Source organism: Thermobia domestica, chromosome 15 (assembly GCF_964235325.1).
Source record: "Thermobia domestica chromosome 15, izTheDome1.hap1.1, whole genome shotgun sequence".
Classification (NCBI taxonomy): Eukaryota; Metazoa; Arthropoda; class Insecta; order Zygentoma; family Lepismatidae; genus Thermobia; species Thermobia domestica.
In genome coordinates this window covers 81,567,702-81,587,518 of record NC_137468.1, presented here as the reverse complement: position 1 = coordinate 81,587,518, position 19,817 = coordinate 81,567,702, and the positions used below count along the sequence as shown (strand labels likewise).

Genomic DNA, 19,817 nt, shown 5'->3' with positions numbered 1-19,817 from the left:
TAATGCATAAAATCCCACGAAACTTTTTTTAATTTCTAATGTCGCTTCTTCATAATTTACAACAACGTAGCGAAGAATGACACTAACCTGATCAGTTTTTGTTATGTACAATGTTGTATCCACGATTATTGAAAAACGAATGAGATTTTCGAACACCTGCAAAAATAACATCATTATTTCTTCCAAGAACGAAAAAAAAAGTTACGAAAGTTACTAGTAATCTAGAATTTGAACCCAATGATTATTTCTCATACATAACATATGGTCCTATAGACTTGGGGGCTCCCTCCAAAAATGTTACTAAAATTGCTGGCAATTTTAACATTGGCAATGATTTTTTCCCATACATAAGAAGTGAATGACAATATAAGTATTCAGTACTGAGTAATAAACGGGTTCACGAGACCTCTAGGCTTGAGGGCCTCCAAAACAGAGAAAAACATATTATTAAAATTGCAGGCAATTTTAAAATTGACAATGATTTTTTCTTGCACATAAGAAATTAATAATAAAATCAGTAGCCTAGTGAGTAATTAGCGGGTTCGACGGGGCCCCCACGCATAGGTCCTGTTGGATCGAAAAGGTCGAGAGCAAATTATTACTGGACTTTGTCTAATGGTACCAGTGGATGATTTCTGGCTTGGTCACGGCCTGAAAATCGTGAGTTTTTTTTTTTTTTTTTTGGCAAAACGGCCGCCAAGGTCAAAGGTCGCAGAAAAATTACTTTATATCAGAAATCCTTGAATATATTTAAAACGGATCAGTTTTTGAAAGATAGTCTTCTAAACAGTTGTTTAGAATTAAATTTTCAGCAAATTTCCTTTTTTAAAACCTTTTTGTCCAGTGGCGTAGCGTGATCAAAAATTTACGGGGCACTATTTCCTAAACTATCTTACAAATATCTGGACCATCCAAATATTCATATGATAAAGAGGTAAGTAGATATTTCAGGGAAGAAAGTTGGGTGCATGTACGTTCTTGTTCCACCCCAAGATGCGACGCCCTTACCTAAAACCTACCTTTATCGCAAAAATGGGCGCAAAGTTAAATGCTGATATATATAACGTAAACGTATGTGCTACATTTTATTTTATATTTTATTTACTTTTACAGTATTTAGTTAAATGCAAGTCACTGTAATTTCTCAGAGGTTTTATTTCATTTAGTAGAAGGAGTCGTATTATATTTAGTAAAGCCAAAGGCGTCGATCCTTGGGAGACCGGGGGCCTTTCCGACTGTTTTGCCGACTCTGACGGTCGGCAACAGTCGGCAAAGAGTCGGCAAAGGGCATTTTATTTTACGATTTTCGACCGCTTGCCGCCACGGCAAAAGGTCAGCAACTTTGAACAAGTAGATCGTCGTGCCGCCGCGGACGGGTGCCAGTTGCCTCCGGCGGCCCGCCACCGTCGACGGCGGCAATCCCTCTTTCCGATTGCGACTTCCTGATGGGGAATTTTTTAGCCATCTTTGATCTTGGCGGCCATATTGCCAAAAAAAAAACTCACGCTTTTCAAACATGTGACCAAGCCAGAAATCATCCATTAGTACCATTAGACAAAGTCCAGTTATGGATGGCCCCTAAACTAACCTTAAGGTTCTTGGTTTTAGGATTTAACTAGAGTTGAACGCACTTTCATTGAATTATCTCGTCTTCCATATGAAGTGTTTGATGTAGATTTACGAGCCGTCTGCAAATAAAATGTGATTTTAAGGTACAGAGAGATATAGAAAATATTAATTTACATTGGCGATGTGTCTTTCCTCAACACAGGAGATATATAAGTACAAGATTAAGACTACAAATATGCATTTATTGTTATTAGTGTCATAGACAGTCATATTACTAGTGGGACGTAGAAGTACCTAACTGTTTTTCTCCTGCAGAAAATTTGTTTGAATCAATGATTGAAGGTAGGACCAGTCACTTTTTTTTTTTTAATTTGGTTTACGAACGTTTCCGATTCTCCACTGTTGTATACAATTTTGTGTTCAGAAGGGCAGGTGTTAAATACATCCATGCACGTGGATAGACTTGAAAATTCGAAAATAATGACCAAAACTTTATTTTCCTATTGTTTCTGCGTCCTGTTTTTGGCCTGAATTTATTTGTATTTTAGTGTTTTTATACAATTATGTACAGCATATATTCTTTCTCGTTTATTTTCAGATTACCTAACTGCATCCAAAGAAGTTAATTTTTTAACAAGGAAACTTATTTGTTTATTTACATAATGTGGAAATTTCAATGAAAAACTATGAATATCTTACTGTTCCTTATTGTTTTTATGTGTTGGTTTCCCTTAACTACGTCCAATGTCAATATATACAACCCTTGTCCATTCAGTACGAGTCCTACGAAGGTAGTTCAAGTGCATATAGTAAGTATAACTAACTAATCATGTAATGATAAGCATTAGATATATATACAAAATTATACGGAACTGTGCGAAAATCTCATATCGCTAAAGCAAATTTTCTTCTAACAAAATCTCTTCGTTAGAGATAAATCCAAGTCACATTTAGGTCTATACGCATTGAAGTTCTAAGTGGGATCAAGAGTTTTCTTACCTTCCGTTTCTAACGAATCATGATTGTTAGTTTATAAATTGATGTTTGACCATTCCATATTCTCATGATAGACGATTGTGCTAGCAAATTCAAATCTTGCAGGACTAAAACGGTTTGGATACAACCCGACCAAATAGTTCAGATCAAACTATATTAATGGCACGGTGGTTCAGCGGTAGAACACTTACCTCTGGTGCGTGGGGTTCCTGGTTCGATCCCCGACCATGTAAGTTTGTGGTGGACAACATCATGTCCGTGGGTTCTCTCCGAGCACTCCCGTCTCCTCCCACTTTCTCATTCCTCCCAACTCTTCCATCATCATTCACTTGCCTTAATGACTGTCTTCCTTTGCCTAAATGGTATAATCGTAGGACGTTAAACTCAACTATTTAATTTCATTTCATTTCCAACTTACAATAATTTATTTCTATGTTTTCATAAAAATCTCTATTGCATGTAGATATAAATCAATATTACAATTGAGTCTAATTTTACGTACTATACATATGGCTAGGGCAAGAAGTAGGCACATTCTTCTACCACCACTGCCACTATCACATTATAGTGAAGAAGAACAGTAGTCCGCTATTCTATTCCAACTCCATTCGAAGCAATTAAACAAAACTGTATAGAATGGACAAACACGGTAGAATATATTCATCAGTTGAAATACGGAACATTGAAATATCAGATTGCAATAGCCTAATTTATTCAATGGTGGCCACATTTGACTTTCCAAACATTAATCCTTGAAAACGAATTTGTTTCACAAATACATACAATGTCTTTTCTCGGATATTTTACTGTAATAGTCACACAGGTCCGCACTAGTTATGGTATATATTACAACTGGATTGTATGTCTGCTAGCGTCTAACAAGCATTGATGGGACTTTGACCAGTCATTGGACCCAGTTGTGGTTCCTTTTCTGCAAGTTCTGTATGGGGCAACTTTCCAACAGGATAACGAGCTACCGCTTCTGCTACAACGACGTACACTTCCTGGGTTGACATGATGTTCCACTGCTTCCTTGGCAGACCCGGTTCAATTCCTGGTGGTAGTTCATGTGGTTTGGATTTCACTTTAAGCTGTAGGTCTAATTTCATACAGCATTGCTGCAGCCTAGGAAGCTAAACTCAAACCATCCATCCACTGCTTCCTTGGCCAGCGTATTTACACAATCACTCCGATTAAATATGTCTAGTCAATGGTTGTGCAACGCCTCGCACATCACAAATAATATTCAGCTATAGCTGATATAAGCTACTTCAACTAATCGCAGATGCAAGGTTTACCATACTCCAACAGGACATATAAGTTTCACCTTCTCTATCCCTCGTCGCATAGCAGCCATTCTAGACGCCCATGATGAATCCATGCGCTATCGACTTGTTTACTTCCTGCTAGACTTTCATGGCTCTATCATATATCGTACAGATTGGTAGGTGCATTATTTCACATAGATATCTTAAGATACCTGTGTCTGACACATTTGGGGTTACTAATTGCTGGTACTGCATTTTCAATGTCTAGCCGTGTAAAATTTCAAAAATATTTCTCTCCGTGTTTAATCAGACCATGAAAAATTCTTACGTAAGTTATTACTTGTAAATGAATAATTTTGAAGAATATGTATTATTGTGGAGTTAATATTGTTTTCCGCAGATATGTCGTCACGGTGATCGAAGTCCGGAGCACACTTATCCTGCAGATCCTTTCCACGGAAGAGAAAACTGGGCTTTTGGATTCGGTCAACTCACCAACGTAAGTATTTAATTGTAACATTTATGTTGAAAGATATAAGATTTTTGGATTTTCCATCGTCATTTGATCTGTTTAATTACTCATATTTCGAAAGCAACCTGCTGTTTTTATTTGTACATAGCGAGTATTCTGCCATTATTGGCAGCTTACTTACCGCAAAAGGGGAAACTGCCATGCACCAGGATCCTCACATTGTTTCGTCTTCAGGCAGTAATTTTCTGTTTTAAACCGGCCTTCAACTATAATTTCCTTTTCCCTCTATAACTTCCCTTCCATAAAGCTTTTATCATGTTTATCATGATAGTGTTCGTTCTTAACCAATGTTGCAAACAGTTCTCTTCCTCATTTTAATTACATACGAGGAAGGATCAGAAAGGAAGGTTACGAGGTGGATATGTCTGGAGTTTCGTGTGTTATAAAGGAATGAGGAGTATGTGGTAATTTTAATACTGAAGTTGGCAACTGTGCAGAGTTTCATCCATAGCCACCTAAGGCGGTAGTTGTATGAAAACACAAAAGATGACTCGTTTGGAAAACAGGTCTCGCGAAGAAGTCCGATCACACAGAGAAAAATCCGTTCTCCGGACAGCTGTAATTGTACAAATATACGGTATCCTCTTGCTTACTATAGAAATCAGTACGGAACATACGGATACATAGGCACTGCCCTTAAATGCCGTTTCAGGATGTCTGATATCTAACAGTTTTCCGTAAATCACATGCATATACTGATGTTACCTTCGTCAGCTATATGTTATATACGTCCATTTGTATGTGAGATCTTGACCGCCTACATTGTTTCATACGGAAAGTATGTATAGATGGAACACTTATACAGAAAGTATTATAAAACATGCGTTTTCAGTTATACGTCTGCTGTACGGTAAGTCCAAAAACTACAGGAATTACGCATTAACCTATCTTTTTAAGTACGCCACCTACAATTTTCTTCTCAGTGCAGTTTATCGATTTATGTGTAACCGCGGCTGAAATTCATCGGCTGCTGATAAAGGTTTACGAAGAGATTGTAATGTCTCGTCAGCATATCACAGAATGGTCGCAAAAGTTTGAGGCTCGTAGAGAAAACACCACTGACGAGGTGCGCAGTGGCAGACCCAGCACGACATCAACAGATTTGAACGTCATCGACGACCCTCACTACAGCCCGGGTCTTGTTTCAAGCGACTTTTACCTGTTCCCGCACTTTAAGGAGCACCTAGGGGACCGTTGCTTTGCTTCAGACGAGGAAGTGAAACATTTCGTGACAACGTGACTGAACACACAAGGACAGAGTTTTTACCAGGAAGGAATCTTCAAACTCATCCTATGATGCGACACGTGCCTCAACCGATATGAAGACTATGTCAAAAAATAACCTCATGTATCTACTATCTCTTGGCAGTATTGGTTGTATGAAATAATGTATACACTGTAGATTTTCTAGATCTACTTTCTGATTACCCCTCGTACAAAATTATACGTTCTCCTCTATCATTCCTAATTGGGCGTTTACACTTGGTCGATTTAGTCGCACGGCTAAATCGACTCGCTGCATTTGCGACTAAATCGAAGCAACTAGACCGAATGAGATCGATGGATGTGTTCAATTGTTTCAACCGAAATTGAATGCTGCTTGTCGACTCGCTCTCCTCTGGTCGATTCGAAATCGACTGGCAATTTTAAAGATGTCCAAGCAAAAAGTAATTGGTACAATTTGCGGTGTTATAGCAGAAGAAAATAGAATCGACCACAGAAAATAGAACGTCTTTCAATTCAGTTGCTAGTCGATTTGTCGCTTTCGATCAACAAGCGATTAAATTGAAGTCCTGTTTACACGGTCGATTAAGTTGAAAGTGACGTCAATTCAACTGAATCGAACGCAAATCGACTAAGTGTAAACGCCCCATAACACTTCCTTATTCGCTTTCCATTAGATCAGCAAATGTTGTCCATTCTTCTCCATACCTACATTTCAACCAGCTACAGTCATTTTGCATCTTTCTTCTCCATATAGTAAAAAATAAATCGATTTCGGATGTATTCGTGCCAACATTTTTGGTAGGGTTAAAGTAAATATTTGAAAAAGGTCAAATTTTTCGTCTCGTAAAATGTTCCTAGTTTCTCGAAACTTAGTATTCGATCCTGTAAGGTACTTTGAATGTGTATTGCCCCATTTGTATCACTTTTATTACCGTTGACATTTTGTTGAGTACAATTTTCAGTATTCTGTCTAATAATTTGTTTCCTTCTTTATAGAAAGGGAAGCAGCAGATGTACATTTTGGGTCAATATTTACGAAAGCGCTATCGAGACCTCTTTAGTGAAGGACATTCTCCGCAAAATGTTTATGTTAAAAGTAGCGACACCGATCGAACTATTATGAGCTCCCAATGCCTCCTGGCAGGCTTATTCCCTCCCACCATCGATGAACTCATTGACTCGGATATTCTTAATTGGCAGCCAGTACCAGTTCATACCATACCAAAATCCAAAGATATGGTAAGTAACATTTTTATTTCTTCTGTGTATAATTTAATTTTATTATTGTGTCAAAGAGAGGTTAAAGGCATAATTAGAGGCAATTTACTGCTAATTTTAGGCAGTACTACATTGAAATCCAAGAATATATTCTTATATGTGCTAAAATCATAGTACGATGCCAGTAGTCTATCAGATCAATTGCAGTAAAAATATAGTTTAAGATTAGGAAGACTGAAATATTGGAGGATTTGGTCTTCTGCTTAGACTGATCAGGTGAAGCGTTATTAAAAATTTACATTTGGATTTAAAAAAAAATCTATTAGCGGAGTACGGGAAATAGGGAATTAAATAGCCTGCACTACATCTAAACGATATTTCTAGTTTATCTAATTGTGAACTTTTTAGTTGATATTTCATCAACATACTTTATACGAGATGCAATCAAAAAATACTGTAAACAATTAGGCCTATATTAGAAACAAAATAATAAGCTTACATAGAATTTGATTTAATCTCCTTCAAATTATTGTTCTTGGCCAGCAATGCACTTATCCCAACGTTGAATCAGTGACTGGAAGCATTTCTGGAAGGCTTCTTTTGGGAGAGCGTTCAGCTGCTCTCTCATGGTCCTCTCAAGGTCAGGAATGGTGTCCAAACGTTTTCCCTTAATCACGACTTTAATTTTCGGGTAGAGCCAAAAGTCACATCATGTTATAATTGAGGAGTACAGTGGATGTGGACAGACAGGAATATTTTTTCGTCAGTCAAAAATCAGGGAACGAATTTCGCACTCACTCTTCGCATTTCCAAATCGGTGCTTAAAATGCTTTGTACGGCCCCATTAGAGATGTTTAGTTCTTTGGGAAGCTCTCGAATAGTTATTCACCTGTTTAAACGAACATTTTTTTGGTCATTTTTTTGCACGTTTTCTTGTGTTTTTGAAGTGGCTCGTCTTCTACCGGCTCATTTCCGCTTTTAAATCGCTCATACCACTGTAAACAGTCTTCAGAGTTACAGCATTACAGCCATACATCAATTTCAAAATATCATGACTTTCTTTATCACTTTTTTGCAACTTGAAACATAACTTAATGTTCACACGTTGTTCGAAATCCATGATGTGCGACAGGCACGGTAAACACAACCTCACTCTAGTGGCTCTGTAACAAATCAGAACGCGTTCCAACTTGACGCTGTCTGTTTCAACGGATCAGACTATAGCACATATTACATCAGGTGATTATAGCGTCAGCAGTTGCTGCTAAACAAAAATTCATTCAGAGTATTTTTTGATTATATCTTGTATGTTTGCTTTTGCTATTTCCTTTTATATATATTAATGTATGGAGAAATTATGTACAACACACATTAAAGTGAATAAAAACAAATAAATAATTACGTAATAATAAATAATCAATAATACCTTCTTCTACGTTTTAATCTCTGACGATGCAATTTTCGACAAAATTGTCTAGAATTGCTCACAAAGTTCCTTACAAATTTCCTGATATAATCTAACAAAATTTTGAACTAATTGCAAAAAAGGTATACCTCAAAACGAATTTGCCGACTTTAATAATCTTCGCCAATAAAGTGTCTAAAGTATCGAGTTATTGAAAATATTCAATTAAAAAAAAAACTTTTTATAAACAATGTTAACAGATTTAAGAAAAACACTAAAAACAGAAAAATAATTTTAAAAGCGCTAAAACGAACAAAATTATTTTAAAAAGGAGGTAAAACGTTCCTATATATTTTCTTTAAAATCTGTGCCAAGCGAAACAACTATTATCTAACGTAAATTTATAGTTTCAATAATTATTTTATTAGGCATTTTGACACAGATCTCAACATTTTTTAAAAAATTGATAATAGTAACGTTTTAGCGCCTTTTAAAATGATTTCATACGTTTTAGCGCTTTTAAAATTATTTTCTGTCCTTTTTGTCCTGTTTCTGTTTAGAGTCTGTTAATAATATTTATAAAATGTTTTCTGTTTTCCAGCGTTTTTTAAAAGTTGGTTTTTCCACTTTTTCGTTACCTTACTAGTTTAGGTAAATACTTAATCTAAAGATAACTTCGTACAAACTACTAACTTCGTATAAAGTGGATCAACCTGCAAAACACGTGTAAACAAATATTTTTTTTTAAATCAGTTCACACGCGACGAAATTGTAGATGAATATAGCTACGCTTAATTACAATATTGACATTACCACCCGTTAAGGAGTTTCGTGTTTAACTGCGAAGATTAACTCCAGATCCTAATTAAGTTTACATGAGACCACCCAGGAATCATACTCTTCCCTAAAAGTATTCACAAATATCGGTGCGCCTATGTTGAAATATGCAATGAGGTCGTTTAATTACGGCATTAACAATCGACGCATTGAAGAGTTTCATGATGTAGTTCCAAAGACTATTTCTTTAGATGTTAATGAAACTTAGAACTATCTGAAAAGTATGTACTCTTTTGTTTTAAACAAAAAAGAATAATCAGAATCGGTACTCGCACGTCGAACTTACGCGTGTACACACCTACAACATTTATTTATACAGATACTAATCTATTTAAAGGAAACACCTGCAGTTGAAACACGTCAGATGTCTGGGATAGAAACGATCAGGCGGCGCGGCGTCCTCAATGCTGAGTTGTTGGTAGTGGTATGTTAGAGGAAATTCCGTACTATGAAGGACTAGAAGAACAGCGGTCTGCAGTAACTGAGCGAACAATGATTATGTAAAATGCGTGTCCTTTTTGATTTCCAAAGAGGACAAATTATTGGCGCTCGGTTATGTAGTGCGAGTGTGACGGAAGTAGCAAGTGTGTTAGATTTTGCAAGGGATGGGTTTCCAAGGGTAATTACACCTATAAAACTCATGTCAAAAACATTTAGGCGAAGACGAACAGTAGTCAGAAAAAACCTTAAGGATAACAGGTACCGCTGGGGATTGAAGCACATTGCCACTCGGAACCGCCGTGTGGCTGCAGTGAAAGTGACGGAGAAACTCAAACATTGCAACATCTACCACAACATGTATCAACAATCACAATCCGCCGCGAGTTACAAAACTACATAACATGAGCATATGAGTTCGGGTTGCACAGGTAAAATCGCTGATAAGGTATCATAAGTTTTGGTAGGACGCCAATGGTGCTACAAACACGCAACATTGACCTCTGATGATTGAAAATGTGTGATGTGGTCAGGCGAGAAATGGATCACCTTATTTCAAACCACGGACCGTTTTTATGTGTGGCACAAACCCGAAGACGCGCATGATCTGCAGAGTCTCCGCCCAATCGTGAAATATATCCGCGACTCTATAAACCTGTGAGATGGAATATCCTGGTTTTCAGTGAGTCCTGTGCTGACAATTCCCGGTCACGTCACTGCCAGTGATTACGTTGCGATTTAAGGGACCATGTGGATTCTATGGTCTAAATGTTGTTTCCGGACAGTTATACCATATTCTACGACAATAATGTGCCAATTTTTCAGCTGAAGTTGTTGCGGCATTGTTTGAAGAACAAGGGACAAATTTAAACACCTGCCCTGGCACCTCCAAACTCTGGACGTGAACATAATGCATTGAAGACATGAAACCGACACAGGTTTTCGCCTCCACCATCTATCATGAAACTGGATGCACTGTATGCAGAATGACGTAGTATTCCACTTCCTCCAACACCACATTTCCAAGCTTTATAAATGTTTCTTCTCTAACTTTGATAATGTCCAAGTCTCTGAACCATACAGTTCAATACTTCATATACATGACTAGTTTCTTCCTTATTACAACCATTGTAACATCAAGAAAATCTTTGATCATTCTCCATTCAGGTAGATTTTGTTAATAATTGAAGCCAGTACTTTCATTGCATTGTCTTCTAATTCCTTGAGCAAAACTGCTGGTATGTCCTCCAATGGCTTCTTCCTTCGCATATCTTTGATGGTTTGTACTACTTCATTTGTCAATATATTGGCTCCTTATTCTTCATCATCCATCTCTTCCTCTGCTTCGATCTATGGCAATATCTTTGGGACAATTTTTCTGGTCATACAGATCTTTTATGTATTTTCCCCAGACTCTAAGGATTCTTGATGCTCAGTGACTATATGACCTTGTTGATCTTCGATTCCGAATATGCATATATTTTTGTTAGCTTTCCCTCCTAATTCTTGTGCTTTCTAATACATCAGATCATATCTGCTGCGCCGTTGAAGTTGCACTGTTTCTACATATATATCTGTTCCATGTACTTCTTTTTGGTTTGGTCTTACTCTCTTCTCAATTCATTGTTGTCTTCTCTATTCGTTGATGTCCGTGGTTCTCATTTCTGCGTTCCTCCGTCTTCATAAGCATGGTTTTTCCAGTGCTCTTTCCATCCTGACACTGTTGTTGTGCAGTGTGTCTAGTAGAATCTGTTTAACTTTTCCTCATCTATTTTCTACACTACCTACTATATCCACGGAATTGCACGGAATTTTTATTTAATATTTTCCTTTACATCAATGTCCATACTTCTTAGTCGCTCCTAAGTTTCATTTTCGATTTCTCCTTTCATTTCTCATGATTGACTTTAATCAGGTTTGAACTTCTGTCAATAGAAGATTGTGATTCGAATTAATGTCCGCGCCCGTGGCCACGTGCATTTCTTTTACCAAGTCTAAATGGTCCCACCCCTTATTCATAGCTCCTTCTCCCACTACGTCGTTGATGTCTCCCATTACTATGGAACGGACCTTACCTCTTCCTTCTAATACAATAAATCACTTATCTCGTCATATATTACTTCTACTTCATTATTATCATAGTCAGTTGTTGGCAAATATGCTTGTATTACCACAATATCTACTGTTTTGCACTTAGCTTTATAAACATTAATTGGTCACTGCAGCATTTCACTTTTGTTATGCGTTTTGCTTGTCTGTTCCTCATTGCTATAGCACTATTCTCGGCCTTAACGCTACCAGATACTATCGCACCTTTTTTCCTACCATTGCACTTCACTCAAACCCACTATGTTCCTTTACATTTATCCATTTCCACTTCTAAATTTTCAAGTTTATCTACACGTTTTAAAGTGTGTACGTTGAGGTTCCTATGCTGAAATTTAAGTTATTATTGTATTATTTTATCCTTGATGATTCTTCCCGGAATAGTTCCCATTTGGAAACCCGAACGGGGGACTATTTTACTTCCGGAATGTTTTACCTTCGGTAGAATTATCATTGTATTTATTCTCTTCCTTCGTCCCTCCTGGAAAAAAGATAATTGGTAGTATTTCCATTTCCTTTCCGCATCTCCATGCTGTTGACCCTAGTGGTTCATCCGCCTTTTAAGACAGTTTCCCCTCCTAAGGACAAGAAGGTACCCTGGCCTCCACCCGCTTCTCCACCCTTCGAGAAGGCCGTTGAAAGTTGGTAAAGGTTGACTCCTTATCCCGGAAATCAGTTGGTCCCTACCTACGTCGGCCGCCCTTTTGTCCCGCGAGGAGATGTAGGTTGGAATTTTCCCTTCGTTTAGGATGAGAGCCAAAGGCATTCCTCAAGTCTCTCCAGTACACTTAGAAAAAACTGTACATACACAAAATAAATGAGTCGAATTGAGAACCTCATTTTTAAAAGTTGGTTAATAAATCCAGTACAAAATGGAAACTGAAATCACATGTTCTTTACAAGTCACAAATAAAATAAAAGATCGATTTTAGAATCCTTTACAACTTACAAAAAAAGTATGTTTTTAAACTAAGGCAACCGTATAAGTTTTGGCCCAATATTATAACTCAAGTGTGCAAATTATTATGTTTTTGAAATCATTTTTTACAAAACAGAAACAAAATGAAAACCAAAAACAACAGAATTTTTCGAAGTCAAATTGTTATGTTCATTTTTGAATTTTTTTTTTTACATTTAAAAATGTAATTAAACTAAACCAACCGTAATAAATATACAGGGTATTAATGAACTATACCGATAAATTGTAAGAGGTGATTCTTTACATTAAAATAAGAGAAAAAGTTCATATGGACCTGTGGGGAAAAGTGCATAGTTTCAGAGCTAGGGCTGTCCAAAGTCTCGAAAGAGCCAAATTTCAATAGGCCCTATTTCGAATTCCAGAAACTGTAGATGGTGGTCCTTATCTGCATACGCAATCCAAAAATGCATATTTTATTAATTTTCAATGGGTGTACAGAGTATTCCATACAAGGTAAAATTGCCGGACATGACATCAACCGAATTTTGAGATATGCTATGACTTTACGATTGGTCCAATGTAGGCAAACGATACGCCTTGATAGCAGTGAACACAGAATCCTTTGGCGCGATGTTGGAAGTGTTAAGAATCGTCAGCAGCACGGTTTCTAGTACTCGGGAAAACGATGCTGCGATATTTTCTTTCACACTTATAAGTGAAGAAAACGTGAAATATACCGTGACGAAATACATCGCATCACACATTATTCCGAACATACATACATACATACACACACACACACACACACATATATATATATATATATATATATATATATATATATATATATATATATATATATATATATATATATATATATATATATATATATATATATATATATATATATATACAACATGCAGCTGCCGGTTCTTAACACTTCCGACTTCCTCCGAAGCATTGGATGTCCATTGTTGTCAAGACTTACCTTCTGCCTAATTTGGACTCTCCTTGAAATCAGGGTATATCTGAAAACTCTATTGAGAGCATATCTGAGAAGTACATCCTGTATGGAATACATTGTATACCTATTGAAAATTGACGAAATATGCACTTTTGAATTGTGTATGCGTGGCTTCCTTTACATTGATAAGGACCACCATCCACAGTTTGTGGAATTCGAAATAGGGCCTGTTAAAATTTGTCTTTTCTGCGACTTTGGACAGCCCTAGCTCTGAAACTATGCACTTTTCTCCATAGGTCCACGTGAACTTTTTCTCTTATCTTGATGTGAGGAATCACCTCTTACAGTTTGTCGGTATAGTTCATTACCACCCTGTATATTATAACAAGATTTTTCACATAAATTTAATACAATACTGTCTTCTTAAATGTTAACATATTAAGCACTTATCGTCACGTAAGCACGTAATTACGTCATTAACATAGGTGATTTTCATAGATATATGCACATATACAGTTTTATGCAAACGTCTTGGCCACCCACTCAGTTTACTTTAGAAGGCAATATTCTGAAGAAATTGTAATACTTTCGTCCTAATTAATATTCTCAATTGGCCAAAGAAAATCCATATTTATTTGATTTAATTCCAACTTTGGGTAAGAGTGTAAAGCTTTTCAAAAATAGGTGGGTGGCCAATTTTTTTTAAGCAAGACTGTACCTGACTTAGAATATGCTACACTCACTACAAAATTGTCAAAACTGTGCAAGTTCTCAAGAAAGCTTGTCACGTTTCTTTGTATATCAATCTTCTTAAGACAATGTTTGGTTAAATTCACACTATAATTCATTGTAAATAATCTTCCTAATTGTATCTTTCTTTTCTTAGTTGATTGGTTGCTAGAATCACCGAATATTCTAAATCTTATTGAGATAGAGTGTTGCAGAGCGGTGAACATTTAGATTATTGTTCTAATGTGTATGTGCTCATATTTCAACATGTTAAGCATAGAAAACTATCGGTTAACTTCAGTTGCATCTTTAATTACTGGATTAAACACTTAGATGTTATCTTTTACAACCATTTGTAATTAGTGGTTTTCATTTTTATTTGACAGTTGATAAGAAAAGACAAACCCTGCAAGAAGTACAAAAAGTTGTGGTGCAAAATAATGAAGACGTATGAGTTAAAAGCATTTGAAAGGAATAATTCGGACTTGTATGAATTTATAGACTTTAATGCGGAGACAAAAGGAACCAATATCGCTACCATTGATCGGTTCTTCGATATATTTCATATTCAGGTATGATTTTTAAAATTATTTTAAAATTAATTTACGTAATAATTCTAGAGTTTCTAACCAAGTGGCATGATATATATAGTATTCATCAAAAGAATATGTTTGTTTGCAGCGACGAAGAAATGGTTTATACAGGGTGTTTCAGAAGTTTATACGGGGTTACCTAATAAAACTTCCCACATTTTGATCGGCTGCAACGCTATGAGTAGAGCGGCGAGAGTGTTGGAAGACGTCGTTTCCACTCACTACTCTCTTGTCGTTTTCAAATTGTCATTATGTTGGTCAGGAGCTCATCGCGTTGAAATGTTCTTCAAGAAGCAATAGTTCTGTGATTACAATGCAAAGAGCTTTTCGCTTAAAATTTGCTATTCCACGTAATGAAACTGTCCCTAATCGGAAGACCATCTTGCAGTGAGTCGAGAATTTCCGAACAATAGATTGAATATTAAAAAGAAAAATAATCTGGCAGTCATAATAATGCTCGTACGTTTGAGAGTATTGAGGTTGTGAGACAGTCTGTGAGACAGACGAGTGAGACACTTGTAGAGATGCAAGGGCTCGGAAAAAAACCGGCTTTTTTGGAAAAAAACTCGGTTTTTTCTGCTTCGCTTTTTTGCTTGGGAAATTTTGGGCTTTTTTTGAAAATTTTGCTTTAAACTGATAAAGCAGACTTTGTTTCGCTTCTCTACAACAAAAGAAACTCATTTAAATAGTGGTTGATGCAGATAATAATATGAAACCTCGAAAATAAACCATGAATTTCAAAAACATTTTTAAAATTCTTAACATATTTATATTATGAATTCCAAAGGATTAACCAATATATGTAATAATATTTTAATCTCTTATATACAATAAGTACTTTTAAAAATGATACACAAATAACTAGCAAAATTGTATGTAGTATTTTTACTTCAAAATATCACACACCCTCTTTTGGAAGCAAAATAAAGAAAAACATGAGAGAAAACTTCACATCAAGAGCTTCGTTTCGGGTGGTTCTGTACATTCTTGAAATTTTTTCAGTAAAGTTTTAACTTTCATATACATTGTATGAATATTTCGAACAAATTTTTCATTGATTGATCACATACGTAATAATATGTTACCACCTATCAGGTGCTTCGGATCTGCAAAATCGGTAAAGCTCCAAATTCTGTAATGCACTGACTGTTCCTTAAGCTTGTTCAGAATCGGGAAAATATCGAATTTTCTGTTCATGGATCATATACGTAATAGACGGTTCATCTGAGCGTATGGTTTCCTAGGCTGTAGAATATATAACCACCATCACGGTTTATCCTATGCTAAAGGTTTCTGAATTTTTAACAAGAAAATTCAACATACAGTTACGAAACTTTTTTTTTTATAAAAAAGAAAAACTATGGAATACATTTAAAAAGAGTGGAAGAATCAATCACTGTTCCAATTCACAAGAAAGACGACAAATTTGATTGTAATAATTATCGAGGCATTTCTCTTAACATTCTATTAATAAGATTGACCCCATACTCAGATGAAATTATTGGAGATTATCAGTGTGAATTTAGTCGAAATCGACCAGATATTTACCATTCGACAAATACTCGAAAAGAAATGGGCATATATTACCCAGTGCATCAACTGTTTATTGGTTTTAGAAAGGCTTACAACTCGGTAAGGAGGGAAACATTGTACAACATTCTTACAGAATTTGGAATACCGAAAAAGCTAGATTTATTAAGTTTTTAAATGAATTCCAGAGTAAAGTCCGAGTAGAAAAATGCGAGTTTCCATGTCGAGATTGGCCTGAAACAAGGATATGCGTTATCGCCGTTATTATTCAGCTTTGTTCCGGAGTACGCTATAAGAAAAATGAAAGATAGGAACCAGAGCCTAGAGTTGAATGGTATTCACCAGATGATGATGTAAATCTGATAGAACGATCGAAAGAAATGCAGAGGCCTTATTAAATGTTTGCAGAGACATGAGTAAATGCAGAGAAATCTAAATACAAGGAAGTTCACAAGGAAGTTACGGCAAATAATGAATGAGTTAAAATATCAATTAATACTTTCGACACAGTGGATACTTTGAAATACCTTGGATCAGTATTACCAGACCAAAATCATACCCACAAAGAAATTAAATGTCGACTAAAATCAGGAAATTCTTGTTATTATTTAGTTCAAAATATTTTGTCGTTGCGAATTCTGTCAAGGAATTTAAAGCTTAAAATATATAAAATGATAATCATGCCTGTTATGCTTTATGGTTGTGAAACATGGTCGCTTACGCTGAGGAAAGAACGCAGACTGAAATTATTTGAGAATAAAATTCTGAGACGAATATTTGGACCCAAGAGGAACGGGAATAGGGAATGGCGGAAACTTCATAAAGAGGAACTACATAATTTATACGGTTTACCAAACATCGTTAGAGTCATCAAGTCTAGGAGGCTCAGGTGAGCAGGTCAGGTAGCCAGAATGGAAGAAAGTAGAAATGCTTTCAAAGTTTTAACTGGAAATCCAATCGGGAAACGTCCATTAGGAAAACCTAGGCCCAGATGGGAGGACAATATTAAGATGGATCTAGCAGAAATAGGAATACAGACTAGAAACTGAATTAAATTGGATAAGGACAGAAGTCAATGGAGAGCTTTCGTGGTCACAGAGAAAGAGAGAGAGAGAATACATTTATGTTAAGCACAACTGCACAACATACATGAGTGAGTGGTTAGCTTTCTCGCTTCTATCGTGAAGTCCGGGATTCAACCCCGCATTCGACCATTTTGACAAAAGTTTTTCTTAATTCCATCTGTGAATGTAGAGATAGTGCGTGTACTGTGGGTCCTGGCCGACTTACTTTCTAATCGTTTTTAAATCTTTGTTATTATTATAATTACCAGCAATTATGGGTTTGCGAAGAGGGTTAGGGTGGGGATGTCTTTCGGATTGAAGCCTCTACCCCGAAATTAGGGAATTTCTAAAACAAACTAAATATTGGTTTTGCCTTTACTCATAAACTTCAAGCTGTTCTCAAATAAATAAATAAATAAATAAATAAATAAATAAATAAATAAATAAATAAATAAATAAATAAATAAAAGGAATTTTTAGAAAAACTAAGCATTAATAAGAAAATCCCCTCTCAAAATACTTTTCTAAATCTGCCACTGATAATCACTATAAAATGGTCTTTAAGGTTGTATCTGAAAGATTATAGCTCAATATGCAGAGGAAATGAAATATTTGTTATGCCTGTACTCATAAACTTAAGCTCCTCTTAAATAAAAATTAGGAATTTTTAGAAAAAACAAACATTATTCAGAAAAACCCCTCCCAAATATTTTTCTAAATCCGATAGTGATTATTTCTATCAAATGGTATTCAAGGTTGTGTCCGGAAGATTATTGTTAAATCATTGCACAGCTACAGTATAACGGAAATGTGGAAGTACGCTCTGACAGACATATTGAAAAACGTACGCTCTGATGGATATATTGAAAAACATAAGTTTAATTATATGCTAGAAGCTAGAATACTAAGCTCTAAGAAGTAAAACACGGATGACTAAAAAGAAATGATCTAGAGAAGAAAAATGTTGATAATTAAGAAGTTAAAATAAAGTTAAATAGCTTCTAAAATTGCCCTCAAATACTACGTACTTTATGTTTACTTTAATTCATAAACCATGTGCTCCATCCATCATGATGGTGAATTCCAGAGCGAAATATGGCATTCAGGTCATGGAATCTTATTTAACTTTAGAGAATACTATAAGAAAGCTATTTAAACAGAAAAATCATGAAAATGAAAAAAGCCAAAATTTCCAAAATTCTCGTTTTTTTTCCAAAAAAGCCGGCTTTTTATGTGCAAAAAACCATCGATTCAAAAAAGCCGGCTTTTTTGCATCTGTAGACACTTGTGGTCCCTAAAATGTTCCACAAAGAAGCATGCTGCAGCTATTGTGCTTCCTTGGTAAATTATAAGAAAAACTTAAACCAATAGATTTTTTTAAGATGTCAACAATCATATGAGAACATACAAAATATCCCAGAAGATGTTGTTCTTTTGTGTAGTGAAAAAGAGCACCGTTCCACGTAAGTAATTGTGTAAACAAACAAAATTTCCACTATCGATCTGATCATAACTCAACTACAAACTGTTTTCATTAGCATTTTTTATTTTTGAAGAAACAACTTTCTATCTGTAATACTTTTTTTTTTTTTGCTTTATTAGCCTTTAAATTGTAGGTCTTAATAGGCCCTACTTCATAACACACCACAAGTAAAATGGTTCAACATTTTGTGAGATTAATTATGGCATTTATATGACTACCTTGATATAGAGCAAACTTTGGTATACGTCACTATATTTATTTTATTTACCTGAAATTTCAATGGGGACTCCCTTTATCATCAATGATACTTTTTAAATGAGGTAGCATACATTTTGAATTCTCCTCACTCCCTCTTTAAAATGTACATTTTAATCGAAATCAAACATATAAAAACCATGCTCGACCCAAGTGTTATGTTCAAAAATTCATCTCAAACGGTATAGCTGCTACTTTTTATTTATTTATTTTTGGAAATAATCCCCCATCCTCTTAAGATATGCATTGCAACCAAAGTGTAACCATATAAATTCAGATTGACCCAGGTGTTAACTCATTAATTTTTAAATAGTTGAACCGTTCCCTTACTTCCTCCCAATGGTCACTCTTGAGGAAAGTAATATTGGTAAATAATTAAAATTTTATCATTACAATTAACACTCTCAGCCCCAGCCCTATTTGAGTAAATTTCATCCCGGGACCAGACTACAGTTTGCTATGAACACTGTCCGCTTATGTGTATCTATTTGATACACGTGGTCCATCAGTAAACCCTCACTGTGTATCAAAAAGATACACATGGGGCTGAAAGTGTTAAAGTAGAAAATTTCCCTAACATACTAATGATTGTACACATTATAACAGTATAGTAGATAACTTTCCTTCCCTTCGTTTGTAACGACGCAATTTTAATTTTTCCTGATGTGACTTCTCTTAAGAACC

The 19,817-nt window shown here is 35.7% G+C and overlaps 1 protein-coding gene across 1 annotated transcript in view; it reads left to right on the top strand.

The window, feature by feature from the left end:
• The first annotated feature begins 2,170 nt into the window (after positions 1-2,170).
• LOC145671864 (prostatic acid phosphatase-like) overlaps positions 2,171-19,817 on the top strand; it is a 45,488-nt gene continuing 27,841 nt past the window's right edge. The window contains exons 1-4 of the mRNA XM_081741091.1: positions 2,171-2,378; positions 4,234-4,332; positions 6,589-6,831; positions 14,595-14,780. Coding sequence (XP_081597217.1) covers positions 2,256-2,378; positions 4,234-4,332; positions 6,589-6,831; positions 14,595-14,780 — 651 coding nt within the window. The 5' untranslated portion in view covers positions 2,171-2,255. The remainder of the gene's footprint in view (positions 2,379-4,233; positions 4,333-6,588; positions 6,832-14,594; positions 14,781-19,817) is intronic.